The following is a 26,072-nucleotide window of genomic DNA, read 5'->3' on the forward strand; positions in this document are numbered from 1 at the left end:
GGCTAAATACTGTAGAAACTCTAGAGGAGTATAGAAAGTGCAGGGGCACAGTTAAAAAGCAAATTAGGAAAGCAATTAGGGAACAAAGGGACCTTGGAGTGCAGGTCCACAGATCCCTGTAAGTAGCAGACCAGGTAGATAAGGTGGTTAAGAAGACATATGGAATACTTGCCTTTATTAGACGAGGCATGGAATACAAGAGCAAGGACATTATGCTTGAACTGTAAAAATCACTGGTTAGGCCGCAGCTGGAGTACTGTGTGCAGTTCTGGTCACCACATTGCAGGAAAGATGTGATTGCACTAAAAGGTGCAGAGCAGATTTACAAGAATGTTGCCTGGACTGGAGAATTTTGGCTATGAGGAAAGACTGGAGATGCTGGGTCAGTTTTCATTGAAACAGAGGAGGCTGAGGGGAGACCTTATAGAGTTGTATAATATTACGCCGTAACTATTTGTATTAAGTCTCCCTTCTGTATCACTGACTCCACACCCCACCCCACCCCCGGCCCAGCGCAATTACCCATTCTGCGCATATGTCCTCCTTTCCCCCCCACACCTCCAAACCGGCTGGAACCGCCCCTACATGTTGCCTCCACTGTCTCCAATCCATCAGCAACCCTGGAGCCTCCAATTAGGCAGTGGGCAGCCAGGACCAGTTCAGGGAGAGCGAGAGGCGGGGAGAGCGGGTGGCAGGCGGGGAGAGGGGCCCGGCCCGGCGGGGAGAGAGAGCTTGGGAGGGCAGATAGAGCTTGGGGGGAGAGAGAGCTTGGGGGGAAGAGAGACAGAATGCCTGGGGAGGGGGAGAGAGACACAGGTGGGGGGTGGAGGGGGATCAGAGCAGAGAGAGGGAACTCAGAGAAGATGGATCACGTTCACCCTACCTCCTGGTGCGTGTGTTACAAGGGATATAATTGAGGTGGATGAAATCCAGAAGTCACGACACTGTCACTATTCATTTCGTACCCAATAAACATGTTAACAATCCACACACAATGCCCCATCTATGGGGGGCGCGGGGGGTTAAGATCATGCACTTATGGTGGAGTAATGGACTTCGGTTGTGGAAGGCAGCACATGTGCTGTGATAAGGGTCTTCAGCTCGGGGAGGGATGCATTTCAGCTGGAACTTGGTGGCTTTTGGGGAGGTCTATCCTCTGTGTCTTCTGAATTCAAAATGGATTGAATTACAAATTGGAAAGTCACTCAGAAGGCTGGGCGGTTCAAGTTACACATTCCAGAGGAACTTCAGGGTGTAGCTTAATCTCCAAGGGGACCAATCAGCAATAGCCAATCAGAGAAACGGCTGCATTTCAGTTAGGACAAATAGACGCATCCATAAAATTATGAGGGACCTAGATAGAGTGGATAGGATGGACCTGTTTCCATTGGCAGAGGAGTCAATAATCAGGGGGCATAGAGTTAAAGTAATTGGTAGGAGATTTAGAGGGGATTTGAAGGGAAATTTCTTCACCCAGAGGGTGGTGGGGGTCTGGAACTCACTGCCTAAAAAAACATTTCAAAAGCTTTCAAAATGTGCCTATTAGTGTTCTTGCACCTAAAAAAGCTTAATTTTTAGAGCCTCCTCTAAAACCAATAATGGGCTTCGAGTGCAATGTTTTTTAAACAACGTAAAAGATTGTGGAAACTGGATTTACAGTAAACATAATTTGCGCCTAACATTCTGCAATCTTTTGCGCTGGTTTCACTGATTTTGGGCAGAATGCACCGAAAAGCTTTTGTGCTGTAGAGACAGAAACCCTCACCACATTTAAAAATACTTGGTTGTGCACTTGAAGTGCGTAGCCTACAGGGCTATGGACCAAGAGCTGGAAAGTGGGAATAGGTTGGATAGCTCTTTGTTGGATAGCTCTTTGTTGGCCGGCGCAGACATGATGGGCTGAAGTGGCCTCCTTCTGTGCTGTAAATTTCTATGATTCTATGAAATGCCAGAAGAAATTAATAACCTTATGATAGTAGACATGTATAACATTCTGAACTACCCATTCCACTTCTATTATATTTTTTCAGAATGTCTTTTTTATTAAATCAAAGTTGTAAATTATTTTCAATTAACTCATTTGGAGTATTGTAACTTTTGCGTCACGGTAATACCATTCCTTTGAAAAATTGCTTTTTTCAATAAGTTGCTCTGTGTGCAAACAACTGGAATCTACAAATATGTCACTGTAAACCTTTAATAAAGTATCACACAATATAAGTTTACAGTCAAGTGTTGCAAAAGATCTTATAAAAGCGCATCAGATATAAGGGCCTGGAGTTTCCGCTCAGTTGTGCTAGCTTTTCGGTGCATTCTGCCCAAAATCGGTGAAACCAGCGCAAAATATCGCAGAATTTTAGCCGCAAATTACGTCAGTGTAAATTGAGTTTCCGTGATCTTTTACATTAGTTTAAAACACATTGTACTAGAAGCCTGTTATTGGTTTTCGAGCAGACTCTAAAAATTAAGCTTTTTTTTAGGTGCCAAGGCACTAATAGGCACATTTTGAAAGCTTTTGAAACGTTTTTTGTAATTTACGAAGAAACTGACTTTTGTATGCCAATATAACTCACAAATGGTTCTGTATAGTTTTTGAAAGTCATTTTCAGTTATTTAAAAATGGGATACTCACAGGCAGTGGACTAGACATTCTGATTAAAAATGCTTATTTTCAGCTATATTAATCAAACTGCACCAGTTATCACTCTTAAATATATCAAGGAATATTTTTTAAAGCAAAATTTAAAAAAAAATTCATTCTAAAATGATGCCTGATTGGGAGATTTTACATTTGCAATTCTGCAAATGAGTTTGAGCAGAAACCCTGGGGAAAAACTTCAGAAAACTAGCGTAAATTTGGGCGCAATTTGTGCACAAAGCGGAAACTCCACCCCAACATGTGTATCTGTTTTCAGTAAATGTGTAAGATAGAGTGTATGTGATACTGATACATTCAAAGAAAGAAACAACTTGCATTTATAAAATGCCTTTAAAGTAGTAAAACATCCCAAGGTGCTTAACAGGAGCATGATCAGTCAAAATTTGACAGAGCTACATAAAGAGATATCAGGACAGATGATTAAAAGTTTGGTCAAAGAGATATGGAGGGATTTGAACACTAGGATGAGAATTTTAAATTCGAGGCCTTTCCAGACTGGGAGCCAAATAGGTCAGTGAGCACAGGGATGACTAGTGAACGGGACTTGGGATACAGGCAGCAGACTTTTGGATGAGTTCATATTTATGGTGGGTGGAATATAGGAGGCCATTGGAGAGCATTGGAATAGTCGAGTCTGCAGGAACCAAAAGCATGGATGGCGGTTTCAGCGGCAGATAGGTTGAGGCAAGGGTGGAGATGGGTGAGATTACTGAGGTGTAAGTAGGTGATCTTTGTGATGGAGAGGATATGAGGTCGGAAGCTCAGCTCAGGTCACAGAGGATATCATTTGTGACGGCAATTAGGGTCATTTCAGTGGTGGGGTGGGGCGGATACCTGAGTTTCAAATATGGAGTTGCAAGAAAGATGGACACGGATTTGGTAGATGACAGCACATTTACGGACTTTGGAGAGGAAAGAGAGGTTGAAGATTGGGCAGTAGGTTGCAAGGGCAGAGTGGTCAAGGGAGGGTTTCTTGAGGAGGGTTAGTAACGGCAGATTTGAAAGGGAGTTGGAACCTTTTACAATATCAGCTAGCATGGGGACCAGGAAGGGAATTTGGTCAACAGTTTAGTGGGAATAGGGTTAAGAGACCAGAAGGTGGATCTTAAGAACAAGATGTGATCAGAGACACCATGAAAGGAGATAGGAGAGAAATTTCTATAGGAGATGTTTGTGGGCAGGGGGAAGGGATGGATGCGACAGATGCAGCTGAACAGATGATCTCAATCTTGGTGATAAAGATGTCCATAAGCTCCTCACACATTATTGGAGGGCAGGGGTGAAGTGTTTAAGGAGACGGTTTATAGTAGAGAAAAGAAGCCATGGGTTATCTTTGCATTCCAGGATGATCCTGGAGAAGTGAGCAAATTTTGGCAGAGAGTGGGCCTGATAGTGCTTGATGTGGTCCAGCCAGATCTGGAAGACTGGCTAAACCAGTTGTGTGTGATAAAAATTCAAATCTGCATCCCTCAAGTGGGTGGGACCAAGGGTTGGGTCAGGGGTCATGGGTTCAAGAATCAGAGGTGAGGGATTGCAGAGTCGGGGATCTCTGTCTGGTTTGGGGTCAGGGTTAACAGGGCTTGGGTAGGGAGCAGAGAGGAGATTAGGATCGGGGGTTAGGTCGGGAGCACTCGTGCTCCTTCCAGCTCCACATTCAGGCAATCCCTAGGTTTGGTTTCCCTGAGTGCAGTCCGCAATGATGCTGGCTGCCTCTGGGCAAACCAATTTTGGAGAAGGTACATTTCCAAACATACATTTGTTAGGACCCGTGTTTGTATGTGCAAAAGCATGGGTAAATGACACTCTAGTTTGTTCTTACTCAATATGGCGGGTGGCGCACCTCTGGCTGTAAATTTGTGCACGCTTCATATCTACCATATTTGGGCTTTAGGTCCCAATATTCGTGGGGTGGATCTCAAGTGGCTTCTATATTATGGTGGAGAATTTCTGCGAGGTTGTCCTGATCATTCGCTGAAACTTCAGTGGAAGATCAGGGGAAATCCTGTAGGTACACGGTATTTACATCATTTCTCCTGGGCTTCCACTGATTTTCCATCAAAGTTACAAAGAATCCAGTCATAATAGTATTATAATTTGATCTTTTTCAAACATTGCAGGTAAGTTGTGAATATGTATGCTCAGTTTTTCTGTCTAGCAGATATCTTGTTGGCATATAATAGTTGAATAAACAGCATGATATGTTACGTAATTATAAATAACGGGGTAATTTGACAATATTGCACTGCGGCTGGGGAACCTAACTGGCTGAGAATATGTCTGATATCCAGACATTTGATCAAATCCTTGACATGCTCCCAGTGAGTAAGGCTTACAACCAGAAATGTGATTTTGTAAAATTACCTTTCTATGGTATACTTTAACATGCAGTGAAATAACACCCAATATTACTGCAGTTCAGATTGCATGGTGCAATGACACTTTAATTTAAATAATGATTCAATTATAGGAATCAGTGACTTTGAGCGGTTAGTCATAAAGGAATAAAAAGGGAAAATTTAGTGATGCTGTGCTTCTGGAGTCAGAGCTTTACAGATTAAAGATAGGGTTATAACATTATGTTACATGAAAATGCTGGATGTCTCAGCAGGTCAGGCAGCATCTATGGAGAGAAACAGAGTTAACGTTTCAGGTCGATGGCCTTTCATCAGAGACTGCCTGCTTCAGATTTTTCCCCTGTTCTAGCTTTAATGCTGGCCGACTGGTTTCCTGGACCTCGGGAAACCTGGCAGCTAAAGGAAGGCGAGGACTGCTGCATGAAAGAGGTAAGTGCCTTTTTATTTCAGATTCCAGCATCCGCAATATTTTGCTTTTGTCATAACATTATAGCCCTGATTCTCTGTTCGGTCTGGCTGGATTTGACCTAAAATCACCACTTCAAACTTCACATATACATGATAAAGATTAACACATTGCAGTCTATTTCAAGGATGTAGCACATTTTATGATTCAGCTGACATGATAAACTGCTTGAATGGTTTATGACTCATCTGAGCCCTTTAATGTGTTACTGTTTTGTAGCCACAATCCAATCTATGTGTTATTCTATATATACTATTACTAGTATTTCAAACTGATGCACGATATTGAATATCTGTCCATCTATGAAGTCTTGACAAGCTAATTCTTGAGTGATTTGGCTTCCATCATCATTTCTAAATACATCTACATGTACTGTGTATATTTTATAACAGTATCTCTTTGTTTTTTCAGTCATTTGAACTTTGGAACATAGCTGAATCTGATGCTTCTTGTACTGTACAAGACTGTCTCGGCTGATCATTTTTCTCCAAGATGTTGATTTCACCTACTGTTTCTTTGCTTGTAGTTGAATTTGGAACTGTCTCTTCATGTGATTCAGGAATCGTTATTGGATCGGGAGTTTCTTCAGTTGCAATAAACTCTTCCACACATGGTTTTCTCAAATCTGTGTGCATTATAGATCAACAGTCAGTGACTAAGATGGGAATTTTAACCCCCCAAAATGGGTGGGTTTGGGTCCACTTCCAGAGGCAGGATGGGGGGGGGGGGCGCAGGTGATCACCCCCACTCCCAGGAGGCTGAGCCCTCATTTAATTTTTTAATGAGATTGCCTGCTTCAGATTTTTCTCCTGTTCTAGCTTTAACGCTGGTCAACTGGTTTCCTGGGCCTCAGGAAATCCGGCAGCTAAAGGAAGGCGAGGACTGCTGCATGGAAGAGCTAAGTGCCTTGACAGCACTGCTTGTGGGCTAGGAGAAGCAGGAGTGCTTCCCCTCAAACCACCAAGCAAATCTCTTAACCTCGCCAACAATCATACCCACACCCCTGTCTGTGATCTTGTCCCACCAGCCCCCGCCCCACCCCCTCCCATGTCCTCTCCTATTCCCTGTGGGAAGACCACCGCCTCCAAGTCATGCACCACCTGACTTGGAAATATATCACCCTTCCTTCATCGTTGCTGGGTCAAAATCCTGGAACTCCCTACCTAACAGCACTGTGGGCGTACCTTCACCACACAAACTGCTGCGATTCAAGAAGGCGCCTCACCACCACCTTCTCAAGGGCAATTAGGGATGGGCAATAAATGCTGGCCTTATCAGCGATGTCCATATCCCATAAATTAATTAAAAATAATCTCTCAGGCCCCTTCTGTGATCTTCTCCCATGCTCCTCCGATCGCTCCGGCCCTCCACGATCTTCTCCCCTCCTCCCCCAATCTCCCTGGCCTGCCACAACCTTCTCACCTCCTCCTCTGATCTCTCCAGCCTGCTGCAATCTTCTTCCCTCCCCACCAGATCTCTCCAGCCTCTTCCGCTAGCTTCTCTCCGTCGCCCTAATCTCTCCGGCCTTCTGCAATCTACTCCTCTCCCCAGTGAATCTCTCCAGCCCCTTCTGTGATCTTCCCCCATCTCCTCTGATCTCTTTGCCCTCTGCAATCTTCTCCCCATCTCACCGATCTCTCTGGCTCCTTCCACAATCTTCTTCCCTCCTCACCCGATTGTTCCGGCCCTCCGCATTTTTCTCCCCACCAACCCCAATGTCTCCTGGCCCTCCAATCGATGTAAAATGGTAACAGAATAGTGCTTTTGCTATCTCTGCTATTGGCGTTTCTAACTTGTTGCATTAAAAGTTGAACAGCTGAATCATGAGGCAACATTAATAAAGCTATCAATAAACTGATGTTTCATACACCACTCATCAAAGCCTACAGAAAGCCTGTCACATTTTGGAATTTCCGACTATGTTGCCACAGAGGACCTTTGTGTAATATATGTGAGAATGCTAAGATTGAGTTAGCTTTAAAGGGATTAAATTCACAAGGTAACAGTTCTGGAGATGTAGATTAAGATTCAGAGAGGAAGTCTGAACCAACGTGGTATAGACAATGAAGGTCAATTTGGACATTTCAGTGATCATTCTCATCTACTTTGGTTGAGCTGACAATGTATTTGAGCTCAGCATAGGTAGTTGCCAGGGTAGCTTGGTGAAAGTTTGCTTGCTGGAGTCAGAATTAGAAAAAAAAAGACAAGAAAACTTATTGAAGATCAGTCAAGTCTAACAAAGGCTGCAAGAAGGCAGATCTTAGACTGACTGCATATTCTCACGATCTTAGACTGAACTGGGAATTAAGATCTAGGACCTAAAAATCTGGTCTTGTGGCCTCTTCTCCAGCGTTCACCGTCTGACTGGAAGCCAAGGCTATCAATCAGGCTGATGGGGCGAGGACCCTGTCAATGATGTAAGCTGCGATGCGGGGAGATCTGGTTTTCCGGGGTTCCCGCGGGCTATCGGGTCACCCCGCTCCCAGCACGTCAAAATGTTAAAATATCCCTCATTGCCTCTTTTAAGGAGATGTGTTTTAAATGTGCTTGGTAACATTCACTAAAATATAGATGATGAGTGTGCGGCAGTACAGTCGGTTACAAAAGAACTGATTGTTCAAATATGCTACCTTTTTCTTTAAATCGTCCATTTGATGTCTCTTGTGTCCATTGCTGTTTAACAAAGTGTTTTCATTGTTGTATAAGTAGACCTACCATTTCAGAGTAAACTGACAAACTTTTTCCCACTAAAAAGAAACAGCAACCATTACTCACCTTCATCTTTATTGACAACGGTTTTTCTTCCCATTGTGGTTTTTGCTGTGTCTTTGGTCAAAGTTTCCTGAACATTGCCAGCAGCATCAGCAATGTACATGGCCACACACAGTTCTCCACAGGAGCGGGAAACCATCAGCTAGTCAGAAAAATCATTAATTTGTTACAAGAATACCTGTTGCCCTGTATATAGGCAATGAAATCCAAAGAGGAATCAAAACTGTAAAAATAATTTTTCATCAAAAATAATTCGAAATTACATGCTGGGTTAGCATCTTGGCATTAATCATATAAAAACTAGTTTCATCAAAAATTGCATGCATTTTAAATAAAAGTGTTCATTTATGTGCAATCCTTTGCTAAAAATTTACCTTAATTTGAAAGAATAGTATTACTTCTATATTGAGCCATTTAACTAAAACTATACAAGGGTGATAGCACACTGATTACACACACTTAAAAGAAAGACACAGCAGCAATAAATACTTATAACATATTAAAAACAGCACAGTACAACATTGAATGACATTGTTGAATTTGAACTTGGCATTGAAATTGCCCAGGGTATCAGCCCCTTAATGTATCTATAGTATTGAATTTCATTGAAATTTACCAAAATATTTTTCAGAAGTTCCTTTTAAATTGTGTTATTACTTTCCAGTTATAAACGGAGATGAAAGTGACCACGTGCAGGGCAGACTATCTGCAGGAGGGTATCTGTTCTGGAGAATGTGTGGTGACCATTCCATTGAAACTTCTGATCCAAGTTCACTCTGTTTCAACAAAGGTTGTGACACAGGAATTTTAACTCCAAAAAACGGGCGGGTTTGTGTTAGGTTGGAGGTTAAATTCTGACCTCAACTTGCCCACTTACAGTTTTAACGGGACGGGGGGAGTTAACCCATTCCCAGGAAGACAGCCTTTGATCTCACTCCTTGAAGGCTGGGAATAATAGGAATGCTTCCTCCCGGCCCCCCCAAGTGTCCAGCATCAGCTCCCCCCATACACACTTCTCCCGGATTCCCCCCGGGTCGGGGATCGGACACACCCCTGGGGTAGGGGATCACCATCATCATCATCATAGGCAGTCCCTCGAAGCGAGGATGACTTGCTTCCACGCCAAAAAGGGATGAGTTCACAGGGGTTTCAATGAAGGGCCTAATATTCCAGGTCCCGAACTACATGATGAAGGGTGGAAGATGCCTGTGCGTGGATCAGACCTATCTCATCTTGCAGCCTCCTCCAGAGGGCTCACCGCATGACTGGAAGCCAAGCCTGTCAATCATGCTGACTTCCCAGCAGGGAACCTGTCAGTGACGTCAGACATACGCTGTGGAGTTGAATCTCAAGGCCAGCCAGGGAAACACTCCTGCTCCTCCCAACCCATGAGGCACCGAATGAGTGAATGAGGCACTGAATGAGGTATTGAATGAGTGAACGAGGCACTGAATGAGTGAATGAGACACTGTGAATGAGGCACTGAATGAGTGAATGAGACACTGAGTGAATGAGGCACTGAATAAATGAATGAGGCATTGAATGAGTGAATGAGGCACTGAATGAGTGAATGAGACACAGTGAATGAGGCACTGAGTGAATGAGGCACTGAATAAATGACTGAGGCACTGAATGAGTGAACGAGGCACTGAATCGAGTGAATGCGGCACTGAATGAGTGAATGAGGCACTGAGTGAATGAGGCAGTGAATAAATGAATGAGGCACTGAATGAGTGAACGAGGCACTGAATGAGTGAATGAGGCACTGAATTAGGGAATGAGTGGGTGAGTGTGCCAGGAGGACACATCAGGAATGTGTACATGAATGACTGGTTGATAATATTCCTGTGAAGCACCTTCGAATTTATTATGCTAAAGGCGCGAGATAAATACAAATTGTTGTTGATGGTACCCTGGATTGAGGCCAGCTCATTACAGAACTGGATACTGGCTCCAGTACCCTCCAGTAAGGTCTTCAGAGGTCTTGGGGGAAACACATAGAAACACTCACAAGATATATTATGGAAACAGGTTGTCAGCCCAAATAGTCCATGTCGACATTTACCCTCCACGTGATCAAATTGCATTTACGCCCTGTTCCTATGATCCCTTCAACCACTTTTCCTTCACCCATATATCTAATCTAATCTTGGATGTTGACATAGTTTCTGCCTCAACTATTAACCCTGGAAGTGAATTTCTCAACCTCAAAACTCTCTATAAAAATATTTGTCCTGCCCTGTGTTCTAAATTTCTTACATTTAATCTTGTATCTATTAGCAAATCGATTAAGGTTGATGTTACAAATCATGCTTTTGATTTAGTCATAGCATTCCCACCATTAATTCAGAAGATGAAGGGTTCAAGCCCCGCTCCAAACAGGTGCAGCAAGTGGAGACTAGAATATGGTCTCTAAATACTGGGTTGACATCTAGCAGGGCACTCACATTCAGACAGAGTGACTACTGGCTCAGTAGTAGTAGTCCTGCCTCGGAGTCCGAAGAACCTAACGCCAGTTCTAAATACTGGATTACTGTCACTGGGGTACAGGTGCTTGTATCCAATAGGATCGAGATCTCCTACCCACTCTGTCTCCATCATAAAGGGTAATTAGGGTTCTTTAGCCTTGGTTTTAGCCCGCCTAAGAAAAGATGCTTAGAAGGTAAAAACCATAGGGAAGGCAACAGGAAAGCATCGCAGCTACTCTTCCCTAGTTAGTGGCTGAAGAATTTCTTGTGTGAGATTCAGGTTAGGAGCTGTCCTAGGGCAGAATGCAATGGACGGACTGTGTGTTAATAAGGCACTGCATTCTAGTCTGCTTACTAGAATCCTGAGAATTTGGGAATGCATTTTCTCTCCCACGCAGCCGTTTGAAGCACTTAGCAATAAGCTACTGTAAGCATGTAAGGATATGATTAGTCACTTCAGTAGGCTTCTCTGGTACCGTGGGACTGTTGTTTGTTTATTATATTTCAGTGTCCTTTGAGTCACTGACTTCAGGGGCTAGAACCTCCACTTTTTTTTGCATGCTTAACGCCTACTTAACACCTATTTTACCGCTACAATGATGGCCATACATCGCCCATTTTGGCACAAAATGGAAACTGGCGGGCATTTTTCGGAAACTTATCACCGAGCGTTACTTTCCCCATGTGGTTAATGCCAAAAAAAATATTACCGCCCGCGCACTTTTTTGGGGTGGAATCAGTGGGATGGGCGAATTCAACGCCCATAATATCTTCAACGCCCATAATATCACCCAGCGTTACTTTCCGCACGGAATTAACGCCGAGATTCAATATTAACGCCCGACCACTGTTTTTTGTCATAAAGAGCATATTTACCCAAACTAGCGGCCATGGAGATCGCCCATCGTCAATTTCACCACCTTGCACACATTTCGCCCACAATATTGCTCGTTCAAAAAACCGCCCACAAAAAGTGGAACTAACCGGGACAAATCACAGCGTTATGGACGCCATGTTGTAGATCACATGTCACGTCCTTTAAAAGGCTGCTGTGCTTCAACCTCGGCGGAGTTTGGATGTACTCTGTAGGTCTTTGGAGTTGATGTGAACATCTCTAGAAAACATCTTGACCACACTGTGACCGATTAGAATTGAAGAGGTGTGTTCGTCGGGACATTCCTTGTTTGTGTGGAAAACAGAGAGCTACTGAATGAGGCCTGTCCTTTCTCACCCTCTCTTGGTGACCAAATACATGCAGCAGACTCGACATCGCTGAAGGAATGCTGCACTGCATTATGTGCCCAATGAACGAAGTGACAGACAGATGAGGAGGACCAGACGTTACACCCTCTACAAGTACAAGGAGAAGCATTCTTACCTCGACTTGCCCGACACCACCTGCCTTCGTAGACTGCGCTTTCATAAAGAGGTTATCACTGAGGTATGCCAGCTGATAAGGACAGATCTGCAGTCTGCCAGCACCATCAGAACTTCACTGTCCGTCGAGGTTAAAGTTACCGCGGCACTGTCGTTCTATGCCTCGGGTTCATTTCAGGCCACAGGTGGCGACATTTGCGGACTTTCTCAGCATGCCACACATCGCTGCATTAGACAGGTCACTAAAGCCCTGTACGCACGCAGGAGGGACTTGATCAGCTTCCCTATGACCAGGGAGGCACTGAGTGAGAGGGTTCTAGGTTTCTCCAGAATTTCAAACTTACCCAAGGTGCAGGGAGCAATAGACTGTACGCACATCGCGATGCGGGTACCTTTTCAGGATGCTGAGGTTTTCAGGAATCGCAAGGGATTCCACTCCCTGAATGTCCAACTGGTTATTGGCCACCAGCAAATTGTACTGGCTGTGAATGCTCAATTTCCGGGCAGCATCCATGATGCGCACATCCTGTGTGAGCACTGTATCTGACTTGTTTAACAATGAGCCACAAGGTTAATACTGGATGCTTGCGGACAAAGGATATGGCCTCGCCACCTGGCTGATGACACCCCTGCGTGACACCCACACCGAGGCCGAGAGGGGATACAATGAGAGCCACAGAACAACTCGCAATATCATGGAGAAAATCATTGGAGTGCTGAAGCAGCGCTTCAGATGCCTGGACCATTCAGGAGGCAAGCTCCAATACCACCCTGAGCAGGTAACTCAATTCGTGGTGGTCTACTCCATGCTACACAACTTGGCTATCAGGAGGGGACAAGAATTGCCTGACGAGCCTGACAGTCCACCTCACCAGAGGGAGGAAGAGGAGGACGAGGAGACGGATGCTGACATCAGACCAGACAATCAGGCTGATGCTGAAGCCAGGCCCCCGCTCCCCTGTAGACCACATGAGAGGGCCCATGGTGGCATAATAGCTGCAAGAGCCTTACGTCAGGAGCTCATCAATGATCGCTTTGCCTGAAAGAATGTTGGTGTTATTTACAAGGCTCACACACTGCTGCTGGATGTGCAGATCATACATCAATGTTGGGCATCACCTTGTCGACAGTTAAAGTTTAAGTTGATTGAAGTTAAGTGTGATTATACCCTTTGATGTTAAGGAATCAACCAGCATGTAATGGTGCAGCTATCTGAGCCAATGTGCTGCAAGGTTTTGTTAAATAAAAAACATTTAAACCGAACATTAGTCTGAAATCATCAGTATTTCTGTACAAACCAACCCTCCCCCTCCCCACCCCCCGCTTCTCCTCCCCACCTCTACCCCTCCCCCTTCTGACTCCAAGCCGCCTGGCCGAGGAGGTCCTCAGGCGATGCTTCATTGTGGGGGGGGGGGCGGTGATGGCCGAAGCGCTGCTTGAACGGATATGGGAGAGGACGGTCCCAAGGTGGGAGCGTGCCCCGAGCCATAAGCAAGATGTTGCTGCTGGCTCTCATGTGTCATTGGCAATGGGGGTGCGCCACCTTGGGGTGCAGTGCATCGCTCTGGGACCACTGGGAGTCCCCTGCCACCAGTGTTCCTGGCTACCAGCTCCAGGACCTCCTCCATCCCTTCCATTTTATATGTTATTTGTTGGACAATGTTCTTGGTGCTTAGTAGGCTTTTTGCTGCTGGTGAATCTCCGTCGTTCCTCCCACAACAGCCAAACAAGCACACCACAGCCACACACACTCTTTCAGTGCCTCTGAGCTCCCTCTCTCTCTGTCTCCTTTTCTGCGCATTTCATGGTGACCCTTGACCTCCAGAATTGTGGGAATCGAGCGTTGCCATGCCGTTGCTAAGGACGGTCACACTTTACAGCAGGAGGTGAGAAAAATTTAACGCTAATGTCCATTTGATATCGCTCGTGGTAACTTTCATTTTCAAAAATGTAAACTAGGTGTTTTGAGAATGGGCGAGAAGCCGGCGATCTGAAAACCCTTTTTTCACGCCCACGCCGGAAATAACGTCCATTTTTGGCCGATAAGCTCAAAAGTAGAGGTTCTAGCCCCAGGTCATTAGTCCTTTTTACCATAGCCCTCTGGTGTCCAAGTTACCTTTCTCAGATATCATATCTTCATGCACGTGCATGTCCTTCTGTGGCAGGAGATGTCACATTTGATCCAAAGAAAATATTTTAATACATTGTCTCACTATTATTAATAGTTCTGAAATCTGTCTTTTCAGTTTGGTTGCCTTCATTTTGAGATTTTCCCATAACCAGCATACATTGGAGCAAATTTTCATCTTCAGTGCCACCTGTGCAGAGCTTCGTACGGGACTTACAATTTTCCAGCCATTAAATGATTGCTGTGCAGCCCATTTTACAACCCATGCCCCTGGCCAAGAGAGTTCTGCAGCACTAGTGGAGCCTCAGAAAATGTACCAATAATGCATTTTGTTTGCATTTTTTGATTAGAATAATTCGAATTCATTATGAGATTTGATGCACACCACCATTTTCTTTCCACAGTTTGGAGAAAGTCTGTATATATCAGCAATGTGATCAGTGCAGCTTCTAGTGTCCTCGAGGCTGAAGATTGACCCCCTGAGCGGGTAGCTGGGAAAGGTACTAATTTTCAACTACAAGCATGGACAAGTGGAGTCTGACTTGAAATTATGACTGTCCGTGTCAAATGCAGGTAGTGGTCATGTTTATAGCCTTCATTCACTCGTTACCCCACTAAAGAATACAATTTGTAAGCCATGATTTATTGCTCCTTATGGACTTTGCACTGTTTGTGAGTGAAATTCAACTAAGGTGGGGTGCAGAACAAGTGATAGAGAATTGCCTGCCTGTCATCCAACCCTCACCGATTTTCCTTTCCATTGAAGGCAGTTTTGCAACACCACCAATGTTGAATTTCACCCTCTTCAGAATGAAATTGATGGCGTCCTATTTACTAGTCTTGAGCATTTTTCCAAGACAAACAGCCATTTAGGCCTCACTTCTTTAAAGATATTTTCCGTGTCTTCTCTGTAACATTGGTCTTGGTCTGATATAATCTCGACTCTGTAACTTAAATGCAACAAATAAGTCACACGTGTTCATGTAAGCAGCAGGTTAACATGACATTCAATTAATTACCAATGTCAATTGGGCATTACTGTCGGCATGAAGCACTAGCTTCTTAGACCTTCCTATTGCATTTTCTCAGGTTAGATGGTAAACAAATAGAATATGAGGAATTATTTTGTGATTGTACATTCCTAACAGGGAGTGACACTCACAGGAATTGCATCTTGGGTTCGCAGTTGCATTTAATTTTAATGGGCAGAAAGTCACACTTGTGGTTTCCTGAGATGCACTTCCTGAAAGTGTCACATCTTGCCAAAACTGCTGGATTGTAGAATCGCCCACCTGATATTATTGTAAAATTGCTAAGTGTCAAGTAGAATTGGTTTAATCTCTGTACTATTCTTAATGGGTAACGGTCAGATGGGGTTTGGGGGCCGGGGTCAGCTAGAGGAGCATGGCGGGGGAGGGGGGGGGTCGCTGAAGATCAGAATCCAGGAGCAGCACATGGTGGAGGGCGGTGTTCTGAGAAGGATCAGGGGGGAGGGGTCTGAGAAGGGGGGTTGTGTGAAGATTGACTGCTAGAGAGGCGGGGGGCAGGTGCGAGTGGGGGGGGAGGGTCAGGTGAAGATCCGGGGCCGGAGAAGCAAGGTAGGGGTGGAGGTCTTGTGGGGGGATCGGAGGCCTGGCGGGAAGGGGGGGAGGGCGTGTCAAGGTATTATAGGGGATGGGGGGAGCGGAGGCTTAGGGAGAGAGGTCTCGTGAGGGTCGGAGGCCTGTGGAGCGGGGCCTTATGTGGTTATTGGAGGTCTGGGGGGATCTTGTGTGGTTATCAGAGGCCTGGGGAGGAGCCTTGTGAGGGGGATCGGAGGCCGGTGGGGGGGCGGGGGGAATCGAAGGCCTCGTGGGGGATCGCTGATTGCTGGGGGTGTGTTAGGGAGGGACACTAAATTCAGGTGGTAAGTGTAAAGGTACTTAACTCCTGGATCCAGCAGTCCTTACCTTGCATTAGCTGGAGGGTTTCACGAGGCCTGCAAAACCTGATCAGCTCAAGTTAAAATCAAAATGGAGGTTAAAGCAGAAGCTTCCAGCCCAATTGTAATATTTAAATAGATGACCTGCCTCCTGGGAGTGGGTTGGCTGCCCGTCCCCCATCCCGTCTCTGTTAAAAGCGGAAGTGGTTGGGTTGGAGGTGGATTCTGGTCGAGATTCAGAATTTTAATACTTTAACTTCATACACGACCCACAACCCACCCATTTTTTTAGGTTAAAATTCCACTCTAGGTTTCAAGCTCGGGGAGAAAGTATTGATCAATATGTAGTACATTTACAAAAAATGGCCCAATCTTGTGAGTACAGATTCCTCTTAGACAACTACAATAAAGATAGAATTGAAGTTAGCATAATGGATGATCAAGTCAGAACCAGTTTGTTGAGAGAAAAGAGTCAATCTAGATCGATAGATAGCAATTGCCATTTGCAGAGCAGCACTAGTCACAACCTATGCAGTATTGGAATGCTGCAAGTAATGTGAGTAGAGCAGGCACCAGTTGAAGGTGTGGAGCAACTGTTGTCTCTGTAGTAAATAGCAAAATCTGGAGTTATGAGTGCCTGGTGTCAGTTCCACCCTTCAGATATTGCCTTTAGGCAGCTGCTGTCCTAAGTCTCAATTTTCTCCCAGCTTCACAATGGACATAAGATCATTTGGCTCAGCGCACCAGACTCATCAACTGGAGCTATTTCATCTAATCATAGAAACATAGAAACGTAGAAAATAGGAGCAGTAGTAGGCCATTCGGCCCTTCGAGTTTCTCCACCACTGATGTCAGGCTAACCGATCTATAATTCCCTGTTTTCTCTCTTTCTCCTTTTTTAAAAAGTGGGTTACATTAGCTACCCTCCAATCCATAGGAACTGATCCAGCGTCTATAGAATTTTGGAAAATGACTACCAATGCCTCTACTATTTCTAGGGCCACTTCCTTAAGTACTCTGGGATGCAGACTATCAAGCCCTGAGGATTTATCAGCCTTCAGTCCCATCAGTTTCCCTAACACCATTTCCTGACTAATAAGGATTTCCCTCAGTTCCTCCTTCTCGCTAGACCCTCAGTCCCCGAGTATTTTCGGGAGGTTATTCATGTCTTCCTTAGTGAAGACAGACCACTAATCTTTTTCTCATTCCATATCTATAGAAGCTTTTGCAATCAGTTTTTATGTTCCTGGTAAACTTACTCTATTTTCCCCCTTCTAATTAAATCCTTAGTTTTACTCTGCTGAATTCTAAATTTCTCCCAGTCCTCAGGTTTCCTGCTTTTTCTGGCCAATTTATATGCCTCTTCCTTGGATTTAACACTATCCCTAATTTCCCTTGTTAGTCACGGTTGAGCCACCTTTCCTGTTTTATTTTAACGCCAGACAGGGATGTACAATTGTTGAAGTTCATCCATGTGATATTTAAATGTCTGCCTATCCACCGTCAACCCTTTAAGTATCATTCACCAGTCTATCCTAGCCAAATCACATCTCATACCATCGAAGTTTCCTTTCTTTAAGTTCAGCATCCTAGTCTCTGAATTAACTGTGTCGCTCTCCATCTTAATGAAGAATTCTACCATATTATTGTCACTCTTCCCCAAGGGGGCCCCGCACGACCAGATTGCTAATTAGTCCTTTCTCATTACACAAGACCCAGTCTAGGATGGCCTGCTCGCTAATTGGTTCCTCAACATATTGGTCTAGAAAACCATCCCTTATACACTCCAGGAAATCGTCCTCCACTGTATTGCTACCTCATTGGTTAGCCCAATCAATATGTAGGTTAAAGTCACCCATGATAGCTGCAGTACCCTTATTGCATCAGTCCCTAATTTCCTGTTTGATGCCATCCCCAACCTCCCTACTACTGTTTGGTGGTCTGTACACAACTCCCATTAATGTTTTCTGCCCTTTGGTGTTTCGCAGCTCTACCCATATAGATTCCACATCATCCAAGCTAATGACCTTCCTCACTATTGCATTAACCTCCTCTTTAACCATTAAGGCTACCCCACCTCCTTTTCCTTCCTGTCTATCCTTCCTGAATATTGAATACCCCTGGATGTTGAGTTCCCAGCATCTTAACTACTCTTCATCTTTTTTTTTTAGCTGATGTGAATATGCTTTAAAAAATATTTATAGGTAACTTTTTCTGACACATAACGAGATAAAAAAGGGCTGAAAATCCCCAAAATGGTGAACATTTAAAAATAATTTGAAACATTGTTTGAAAAGGAAGAATATAAAAGGTTATAGAGAAAGGGTACAACAATAGGATTACAAAAGGAACAATGCAGGAAAGTGATTGTGGTAAGGATAACCAGATTATGTCTGGAAGGGACAGAGCATTCAAACAAAACAGTGCACTAGCAAATAGGGTCCAGGTAAGAAAAAATAGTGATAAGCCAAATAGGGCTATAGTACAAAATAATGTTAAGATGTCTAATAATGTTAAAAAGATAAATATAAAAGCATTGTATCTGAATGCTCGAAGCATCTGTAATAAGGTAGATTAATTAATATCGCAAATAGATGTAAACGGATACGATATGGTTGCATTAGGGAGACATGGTTGCAGGGTGACCAGGGTTGGGAACTGAATATCCAAGGATATTCGATATTTAGGAAGGACAGGCAAAAAGGAAGAGGGGGTGGTGTGGCGTTGTTAGTAAAGGATGAAATCAGACAATGGTGAGAAAGGATATTGGCTCAGAAAATCAAGATGTAGAATCAGTCTGGGTGGAACTAAGGAGCAGCAAGGGGCAGAAAACATTGGTGGGAGTTGTCTATAGGCCTGCAAACAGATAGTGTAGGGGATGAAATCAAACAGGAAATAAGAGATGCATGTAGCAAGGGTACTGTTACATATGTAAACCTGTAAATACCTTGTGTAGCCACCAGAGGGCTCATCCCCTGGAGACCCAAGGGATCCCACAATCCCTTGGGAGCACCTGTACTTAAGGAGACCTCACAGGCTGGAGTGGCACTCTAGAGACCTGCAATAAAAGACTACGGTCACACTTTACTTTGAGCTCACAGACTCTTTATTTATACATAACAACTGGTGACGAGATACAGATGACGAACCCAACAATGCAGAGAACAGTGGGCATCCTGGAGAAATTTTCGGAGGTAGATGATTGGGAAACCTTTGTGGAGCGACTCAACCAATACTTCGTGGCCAACGAGCTGGAAGGAGAAACGAATGCTGCCAAACAAAGGGCGATTCTCCTCACCATCTGCGGGGCACCAGTGTATGGCCTCATGAAAAATCTGCTTGCTCCAGCGAAACCCACAGAGAAATCATACAATGATTTGTGCACACTGTTCCGGGAGCATTTGAACCTGAAGGAAAGCATTCTGATGGCGAGGTACCGGTTCTACACCTACAAAAGGTCTGAAGGTCAGGAAATGGTGAGCTATTTCACCGAGCTGAGACACCTTGCAGGACATTGCGAATTTGAAGGACAATTGGAGCACATGCTCAGGGACTTCTTCGTACTTGGCACTGGTCATGAAGTGATACTTCGCAAACTTTTGACTGTAGAGCCCCCAACCTTGAGTAAAGCCATAGCGATATCCCAGGCGTTCATTGCCACCAGTGACAATACTAAGCAAATCTCTCAGCACACGAGTGCTGCTACAAGTACTGTGAACAAAGTGATGTTGTTTTCAAATCACAACGTACAGGGCAGGCCCCACATGCCTGCAGCTGCACGTCTGCAAATGTCTCAGAATCCACCATCAAGGGTGATGAATGCAAGGCCATTAACATCTTGTTGGCACTGCGGGGGTGATCATCGTTTCCATTCATGCCACTTCAAAGGGTACGTTTGCAAGGGCTGTGGAACAATGGGACACCTCCAACGTATGTGCAGGTGAGCTGCAAACCCTGATAATCCTGCAAACCACCATGTTGCAGAGGAGGACAGATCCACGGCAGATCACGATGAACCAGAGCCTCAGACCGAGGAGGCAGAGGTATATGGGGTGCACACATTTACCACAAAGTGTACACAAAGGAACTGATTCCCATAAACGGCAGTGCTACTGTAAAGGTCTCCTACGATGGAGCGGTGCACAAGCTTCCACTCTAGGTGGTACCGGGCGATGGTCCCACACTGCTCGGCAGGAGCTGGCTGAGAAAGATACGCTGGAACTGGGACGATGTCCGAGCGCTCTCGTCCGTTGACGACACTTCATGTGCCCAGGTCTTAAACAAGTTCCCCTCACTGTTCAAACCATGCATCAGGAAGCTCAAAGGAGCAAAAGTGCAGATCCATTTGATTCCGGGGGCATCCATCACAAGGTGAGAACAGTATTGTACATGATGAGAGAGAGGGTGGAGATCGAGCTGGACCGGCTGCAATGAGAGGGCATCATTTTGCCGATCGAATTCAATGAGTGGGCCAGTTCGATTATTCCAGTCCTCAAGGAAGATGGCACCGTCAGAATCTGTGGTGATTACAAAGTAACTATCAATCATTTCTCCCTGCAGGATCAATACCCACTACCAAAGGCAGATGACCTTTTTTGCGACGCTGGCGGGAGGAAAGACGTTCAAGAAGCTGGACTTGACCTCAGCCTACATGACCAGGAGCTGCAGGAATCATCGAAGGGCCTCACCTGCATCAACACGCACAAAGGTCTCTTCATTTACAACAGATGGCCCGTTTGGGATTCGATCAGCCGTGGCGATATTCCAGAGAAACACGGAAACCTTACTGAAGTCGGTCCCGTGCACGGTGGTCTTCCAGGACAACATTTTGATTACAGGTTGGGACACAGTCGAGCATCTGCAGAACCTGGAGGAGTTTCTTAGTCGACTCAACCACGTGGGGCTCAGGTTAAAACGCTCGAAGTGCGTTTTCCTGGTGCCTGAAGTGGAGTTCCTGGGGAGAAGAATCGCGGCGGATGGCATCAGGCCCACCGATTCAAAGACAGAGGCAATCGAGAATGCACTGAGGCCACAGAACGTGATGGAGCTGCGATCGTTTCTGGAACTCCTGAACTACTTTGGTAACTTCTTACCGGGTCTCAGCACACTGCTAGAACCACTGCACGCTTTACTGTGTAAGGGAGACGAATGGGTTTGGGGTAAAAGCCAAGAAAATGCCTTTGTAAAAGCTAGAAAATTGTTATGCTCAAACAAATTGCTTGTATTGTATGATCAATGTAAGCGTTTGGTGATGCATCATCATACGGGGTCGGGTGTGTACTGCAACAAGCTAATGAATCTGGGAAATTGCAACCGGTTGCTTATGCATCCAGAAGTCTTTCTAAGGCTGAGAGAGCCTACAGCATGATTGAAAAAGAAGCATTAGCGTGTGTTTATGGGGTAAAGAAAATGCATCAATATCTGTTTGGGCTCAAGTTTGAATTGGAAACTGACCATAAGCCACTAATATCCCTTTTTTCTGAAAGTAAGGGGATAAATACGAATGCATCGACCCGCATCCAGAGATGGGTGCTCACGTTGTCCGCATACAACTACACCATCCGCCACAGGCCAGGCACAGAAAACTGTGCCGATGCTCTCACTAGGCTGCCATTGCCCACCACGGGGGTGGAAATGGCACAGCCCGCAGATTTAGTCATGGTAATGGAAGCATTTGAGAGTGAGCAATCACCCGTCACAGCCCGACAGATTAGAACCTGGACGAGCCAGGACCCCTGACTGTCCCTAGTAAAAAATTGTGTGCTTCACGAGAGCTGGTCCAGTGTCGCATTGGAATTGCAGGAAGAGATAAAGCCATACCAGCGGCGCAATGCTGAAATGTCTATGCAGGCAGACTGCCTTCTGTGAGGTAATCGGGTAGTGGTCCCCAAGAAGGGCAGGGACACTTTCATCAGTGATCTTCACAGTCCTCACCCAGACATTGTAATGATGAAAGCGATAGCCAGATCCCACTTGTGGTGGCCCGGTATCGATGCAGACTTAGAGTCCTGCGTGCACAAATGTAACACAAGCTCGCAGTTAAGCAATGCACCCAGGGATACGCCACTAAGTTTATGGTCTTGGCCCTCCAAATCATGGTCCAGGGTCCAAGGCGACTATGCAGGCCCGTTTTTGGATAAAATGTTCCTAGTGGTTGTAGATGCGTACTCCAAATGGATTGAATGTGAGATAATGTTGGCAAGCATGTCTGCTGCCACCACTGAAAGCCTGTGGGCCATGTTTGCCACGGACGGCCTGCCTGATGACCTTGTGAGCAACAATGGGCCATGTTTCACCAGTGCCGATTTCAAAGAGTTCATGACCCGTAATGGGATCAAACATGTTACATCGGCCCAGTTCAAACCAGCATCCAATGGTCAGGCAGAAAGAGCAGTGCAAACCATCAAGCAGAGCTTGAAGAGGGTAACTGAAGGCTTACTGCAGACTTGCCTATCCCGAGTCCTGCTTAGCTACCGCACGAGACCCCACTCGCTCACTGAGATCCCACCTGCTGAACTGCTCATGAAAAGAGCACTTATGACAAGGCTCTCGTTAGTCCACCCTGATCTATATGAACAGGTAGAGAGCAGGCGGCTTCAACAAAGTATATATCATGATAGCGCAAATGTGTCATGTGAAATTGAAATAAATGATCTTGTATTTGTGTTGAACTATGGACAAAGTCCAAAGTGGCTTCCCAGCACTGTTGTGGCCAAAGAAGGGAGAAGGGTGTTTCGGGTCAAATGGGCTCATTCACCGGAAACACTTGGACCAAATTAAACTCAGATTCACAGACTATCCAGAGCAACCCACATTGGACCCTATCTTCTTTGACACCCCCAACATACACACCAGTGGCAACCGACACTGTGGTTGACCATGAAGCAGAACCCATCATCCACAGCAGCCAGCAGGACTCACCACACCAGGCAGCCCAGCAAGGCCAGCTGCACAGCAGCCCAGCGAGGGCCCAACAAATGATTCAACAACACCAGCTTTCACACCGAGACGATCAACCAGGGAAAGAAAGGCCCCAGATCGATTCACCTTGTAAATAGTTACACTATTGACTTTGGAGGGGGTGAGTGTTGTTATATATGTAAACCTGTAAATACCTTGTCTAGCCACCAGAGGGCTCATCCCCTGGAGTCCCAAGGGATCCCACAATCCCTTGGGAGCACCTGCATTTAAGGAGGCCTCACAGATTGGAGAGGCACTCTGGAGACCTGCAATAAAAGACTAAGGTCACACTTTACTTTTAGCTCACAGTTCTAGTCAGACTCTTTATTTATACATAACAGGTACTACAGTAATCGTAGGTGATTTGATCTAGATATTGACTGGCCAAACCAAATTAGTAATAATACTGTGGCAGATGAATTCCAGGAGTGTGTACAAGATGTTTTTTTAGACTAGTATGTTGAGGAGCCTACTAGGGAACAGGCTATCCTAGATTGGGTATTGTGTAATGAGAAGGGGTTAATTAACAGTCTTGTTGTGTGGGGTCCTTTAGGGAAGAGTGACCATAACATGATTGAATTTCTTATTAAGATGGAAAGTGAAGTTGTCCAATCCGAAACTATGGTCCGAAATCTAAACAATGAAGGAAACTATGAAGGTTTGAGGAATGAATTGGCTACTATAGATTGGGAAGATTCAATGAAAGGCATGATGGTGGATAGGCAATGGATAATATTTAAGGAACAAATGCATGAATTGCAACAGTTCATGAAGTGAAAAAATCTGCAAAAGGGCATAGACAGGCTAAGTGAGTGGGCAAAAATTTGGCAGATGGAGTATAATGTCGGAAAGTGTGAGGTCGTGCACTTTGGCAGAAAATAATCAAAGAGCAAGTTATTATTTAAATGGAGAAAAATTGCAAAATGCCGCAGTACAGCGGGACCTGGGGGTACTTGTGCATGAAACACAAAAGGATAGTATGCAGGTACAGCAAGTGATCAGGAAGGCCAATGGTATCTTGGCCTTTATTGCAAAGAGGATGGAGTATAAAAGCAGGGATGTCTTGCTACAGCTATATAAGGTATTGGTGAGGCCACACCTGGAATACTGCATGCAATTTTGGTTTCCATATTTATGAAAGGATATACTTGCTTTAGAGGCACTTCAGAGAAGGTTCATTAGGTTCCGGGGATGAGGGGGTTGACTTATGAGGAAAGGTTGAGTAGGTTGGGCCTCTACTCATTGGAACTCAGAAGAATGAGAGGTGATCTTATCGAAACATGTAAGATTATGAGGGGGCTTGATGGGATGGATGCAGAGAGGATGTTTCCATCAAGGGGGAGACTAAAACTAGAGGGTATGATCTTAGAATAAGGGGCTGCCCATTTAAAACTGAGATGAGGAGAAATTTCTTCTCTCAGAGAGTTGTAAATCTGTGGAATTCGTTGCCTCAGAGAGCTGTGGAGGCTGGGACATTGAATAAATTTAAGGCAGAAATAGACAGTTTTTTAAACAATAAGGGGATAAGGGGTTATGGGGAGCGGGCGGGGAAGTGTAGCTGAGTCCATGATCAGATCAGCCATGATCTTATTGAAAGACGGAGCAGGCTCGAGGGGCCGTATGGCCTACTCCTGTTCTGATTTCTTATGTTCTTATATTCTTATGTAACAGTTATACATTCCTTTCTTGCGTAAAAACACAAAAGGAAAAGTGGCCCAACCATGGCTAACAAAAGAAATTAAGGATAATATTAGATCCAAAGAGGAGTTATGCAAAGTTGCCAGAAAAAGTAGCAAGCCTGAGGATTGGGAGTAGTTTAGAATTCAGCAAAAAAGGACCAAGAGATTGATTAAGAGGGGAAAAATAGAGTATGAGAGTAAGGAACATAAAAACAGACTGCAAAAGTTTCTACAAGTATGGAAAAAGAAAAAGCTTAGTGAAGACAAATGTAGGTCCTTTACAGACAGAAATAGGAGAATTTATAATGGGGAACAAGGAAATGGCAGAACAATTAAATAAATATTTTGGTTCTGTCTTCACGGAAGAGGACACAAATAACGTCCCAGAAATGCTAGGGAACCAAGGGTCTAGTGAGCAAGAGGAATTAAAGGAAATGATAATTAGAAAGAAAATAGTGCTGGAGAAACTAATGGGACTGAAGGCAGATAAATCCTCAGGGCCTGATGATTTGCATCCCAGAATACTAAAAGAGGTAGCCATGGAAATAGTAGATGCATTGGTTGTCATCTTCCAAAATTCTATAGATTATGGATCAGTTCCTGCAGATTGGAGGGTGGCAAATGTAACCCCATTATTTAAAAAAAGAGGGAGAGAGAAAACAGGGAACTACAGACCAGTTAGCCTGACATCAGTAGTAGGGAAAATGCTGGAGTCTATTATAAAGGAGGTGATAACGGCACACTTAGATAATATCAACATGATTAAACAAAGTCAACATGGATTGTTTAAGGAAAATCATGTTTGACAAACCTACTGGAGTTTTTTGAAGATGTAACTGATAAAATAGATAAGGGAGAACCAGTGGATGTAGTGTATTTGGATTTTCAAAAGGTCTTTGATAAAGTTCTACATAAGAGGTTAGTGTGCAAAATTAAAGCACATAGCATTGGGGTAATGTATTTTCATGGATTAAAAATTGGTTAACTGACAGGAAAAAGAGAGTAGGAACAAACGGGTCTTTTTCGGGATGGCGGGCAGTGACTAGTGGGGTACCACTGGGATCAGTGCTTGGGCCCCAGCTTTTCACAATATATATAAATGATTTGGATGAGGGAACCAAATGTAGTATTTCCAAGTTTGCTGACGACACAAAACTAGGTGGGATTGTGAGTTGTGAGGAGGATGCAAAAACGCTGCAAGGCGATTTAGATAGGTTGAGTGAGGGGGAAAACACATGGCAGATGCAGTATAACGTGGATAAATGTGAAGTTATTCACTTTGGTAGGA

At 44.6% G+C, this 26,072-nt stretch overlaps 1 protein-coding gene across 2 annotated transcripts in view; it reads right to left on the bottom strand.

The window, feature by feature from the left end:
• Window positions 1-2,181: 2,181 nt before the first annotated feature.
• myom1b (myomesin 1b) overlaps window positions 2,182-26,072 on the bottom strand; it is a 179,921-nt gene continuing 156,030 nt past the window's right edge. For both annotated transcript variants that reach the window (XM_070893067.1, XM_070893061.1), the window contains 2 exons: window positions 8,255-8,393; window positions 2,182-6,104 (listed from right to left, as the gene is read on the bottom strand). In XM_070893067.1, coding sequence (XP_070749168.1) covers window positions 5,887-6,104; window positions 8,255-8,393 — 357 coding nt within the window. In that variant the 3' untranslated portion in view covers window positions 2,182-5,886. The remainder of the gene's footprint in view (window positions 6,105-8,254; window positions 8,394-26,072) is intronic.

The sequence above is a fragment of the Pristiophorus japonicus genome, chromosome 1, assembly GCF_044704955.1.
Source record: "Pristiophorus japonicus isolate sPriJap1 chromosome 1, sPriJap1.hap1, whole genome shotgun sequence".
Taxonomy (NCBI): domain Eukaryota; kingdom Metazoa; phylum Chordata; class Chondrichthyes; family Pristiophoridae; genus Pristiophorus; species Pristiophorus japonicus.